The 2,530-nt window shown below is 41.3% G+C and overlaps 1 protein-coding gene across 1 annotated transcript; it reads left to right on the top strand.

The window, feature by feature from the left end:
* Positions 1-1,423, top strand: MAPKKK17 (mitogen-activated protein kinase kinase kinase 17). Its single transcript, XM_022038017.2, has one exon. It carries the CDS (start codon positions 196-198, stop codon positions 1,396-1,398), a length of 1,203 nt encoding a protein of 400 aa, XP_021893709.2. The 5' UTR covers positions 1-195; the 3' UTR covers positions 1,399-1,423.
* The last annotated feature ends 1,107 nt before the right edge of the window (positions 1,424-2,530 follow it).

Raw genomic sequence — 2,530 nt, 5'->3', positions numbered from 1 at the left:
TATTAACTCACCAATCATGCCCAGACTTGCCTTTCAAATATCCCACCTTTCGTTCTTTATTACACCCCCTACCCACCTATATATATAAATATATATGTGTGTGTGTAAATACAAGCCTTTCTCTGTAATAACCTCCATTCATAAAAACAGAGCACTCTGTTTCTTTTCTTTTCCTTTTCGTCTCAACACACTACAATGGACTGGACTAGAGGCCACACCATAGGCCATGGCTCGTCAGCCACAGTTTCCCTCGCCACCTCTCGTATTTCCGGGGACGTTTTTGCCGTGAAGTCGTCGGAGCTTTCCCATTCTGGATTGTTACAAAGGGAGCAGAAGATTCTATCGTCCTTGAGTTCTCCTCAAGTGGTTTGCTACCGAGGGTGTGATATTACGCGGGAGCACAACAAGCTCATATATAATCTTTTCATGGAGTACGTACCCGGCGGCTCTCTCGCCGACGCGGTTCGGGTCAATGGGGGCGGGCTCGACGAGTCGACGATCGCGCAGTACACGCGACAGATTCTGCAAGGCCTTGAGTACCTTCACTCGAGTGGATTAGCGCATTGCGATATTAAGGGTAGTAACATTTTGATCGGAAAAACTGGTGCGAAGATTGCCGATTTCGGTTGCGGGAAGAGGGAGTCTGAAGCGAGGCCGATCGGTGGGACGCCGGCGTTCATGGCGCCCGAGGTGGCGCGTGGGGAAGACCAGGGGATTGCTAGTGATATATGGTCACTTGGGTGTACGGTTATAGAAATGGCGAGGGGTGGTTCGCCGTGGGGGAATGGGTCCGACCCGGTTTCGGTCATGTATCGGGTTGCGTATTCGGGTGAGGCACCGGAGGTGCCATGTTTTTTATCGGAGGAAGCAAAGGATTTCTTGAGGAACTGCCTAAAGAGAGATCAGGGGGAAAGGTGGACGGCTAGTCAGCTGCTGAAGCATCCATTTGTTAACCAATTAAAAATTGAAGAATCGAATTCAACTTCATCTTCTCCAACAAGTGTTCTTGATCAAGGGTTTTGGGACTGGGTGGAGGAATCAGAAGAAAGCGTGGAAAATGCTGTTGGGTCGGTGAGCCATTCTGGGTCACCAGTGGAGAGGATCAGACGGCTGGGATCGAGTGATGGCGAGGGACCCAATTGGGAGTGGGGGAAGGAGAAGTGGATCACAATCAGGGAGAATAAGGAGATTGAGGAGGAAGGGAAAGATGAAATGGTTAGTGGGTCAGGAGGAGAGATTAGTGAGAGTGTAGAAAAGGAGGAAAGCAATGTGGGTAATGCTGCTGATGATTGTGGTATTAATTGGGAATTTTGGGGAAGCTTTAAATTTAATTGTAGAAAGCATAGACACCCAGAAGATGTGCTGTTATATTCTTTATCATCCCGTTTACATGTATAAATTCAAGTTTCCTTCTTTTTGTAAATAGCATTTCGAAGTTATCTCATTTTTGAGGTTTTAAGGTCCGGTCCAGTTGAATTCATTTAACGTGAGATAAATTCAAGTAAAAAAAAACAAAACTAGAAATATCTTGAAACAAAGAGAGCATAGAGTGCTAAGATAAGATCCACGAGAGAGAGAGAGAGAGAGAGAGGCAGGCATTGAAGAAAGATTATGTATCTTAATACTAAGAAGAGCCCTTAACCTAAAGGGAATTTGGGGATTTACATTTTGGGTCTTTTTTCTTTTTAAATATTTAAAAAAAGGTTGTTTAAGTTGGTTAGTTGATATGGTTAGTCGAGAAAGTGGCAAGTGGAAGTGGGTGAGAGAGTGGGTGTTATGTGGGTGTGAAGTGACCAAGAGAATTTTTTGAGTTGAACAACAAATTGCTCAAAACTGCTGGTGATAAGTTAGGTGAGGGTAAGCTTCTTCTTTTTTGAGAATAGATTTCAAAATCCAACTAAATTCACTACTTGAAATTTACGGCTTTATTGGGTACAAAACACAGTTAGAAGATTTATGACTTTTTACTTATGATTTTGAGAGTAAACATTTTGAAAGAAGAAGGGAGGGGGGGGGGGAAATTCAAGAGATTTTTATATGGTTGAGGGAATTCGTTTGAAGAGAGGAGTGGGAAGCTGGATGGCACTTGGCCTCTTAACTTATTAAATGCAACTACTGCAATCCATCAATCAATCACCCAAACAACTTTTGTGTGTTATGAGGTGGAGAAGCTCAACTGTCTTAACATTTGTTGCTATAGTTTTCCCCCACCTGGCCGGGCAAGAAACTTCTACTACTTACCTTCTTCTTCTTTAGAAAATGAAGACACAAACTATTTTTTCAATCGAGTACTTGTTTTTCGTACAAGGCAGAATAAATTATTTCAACAATTTATGGGTTACTATTTAATTAAAAATTTATAATTTGTTAAAAGTATATTTGATGTAATTTCTTTCAAAAACGGATTTGATATGATTAATTAAATAAAGTTGATTATATTGAGATCTATAAACTCAGATTTCAGTGTAAATTTAAATGTAGGACAATAATAAACTGGAGTGATAAAAAGATACTATATAAGAAATAATTT

The sequence above is a fragment of the Carica papaya genome, chromosome 3 (genome assembly GCF_054855325.1).
Source record: "Carica papaya isolate Zhongbai chromosome 3, ASM5485532v1, whole genome shotgun sequence".
Lineage (NCBI taxonomy): Eukaryota > Viridiplantae > Streptophyta > Magnoliopsida > Brassicales > Caricaceae > Carica > Carica papaya.
This window is presented reverse-complemented; position numbering and strand designations above follow the sequence as displayed.

Excerpts from the sequence above, each read along its gene's own strand:
- MAPKKK17 (XM_022038017.2), top strand. The coding sequence starts at position 196 with ATGGACTGGACTAGAGGCCACACCATAGGCCATGGCTCGTCAGCCACA.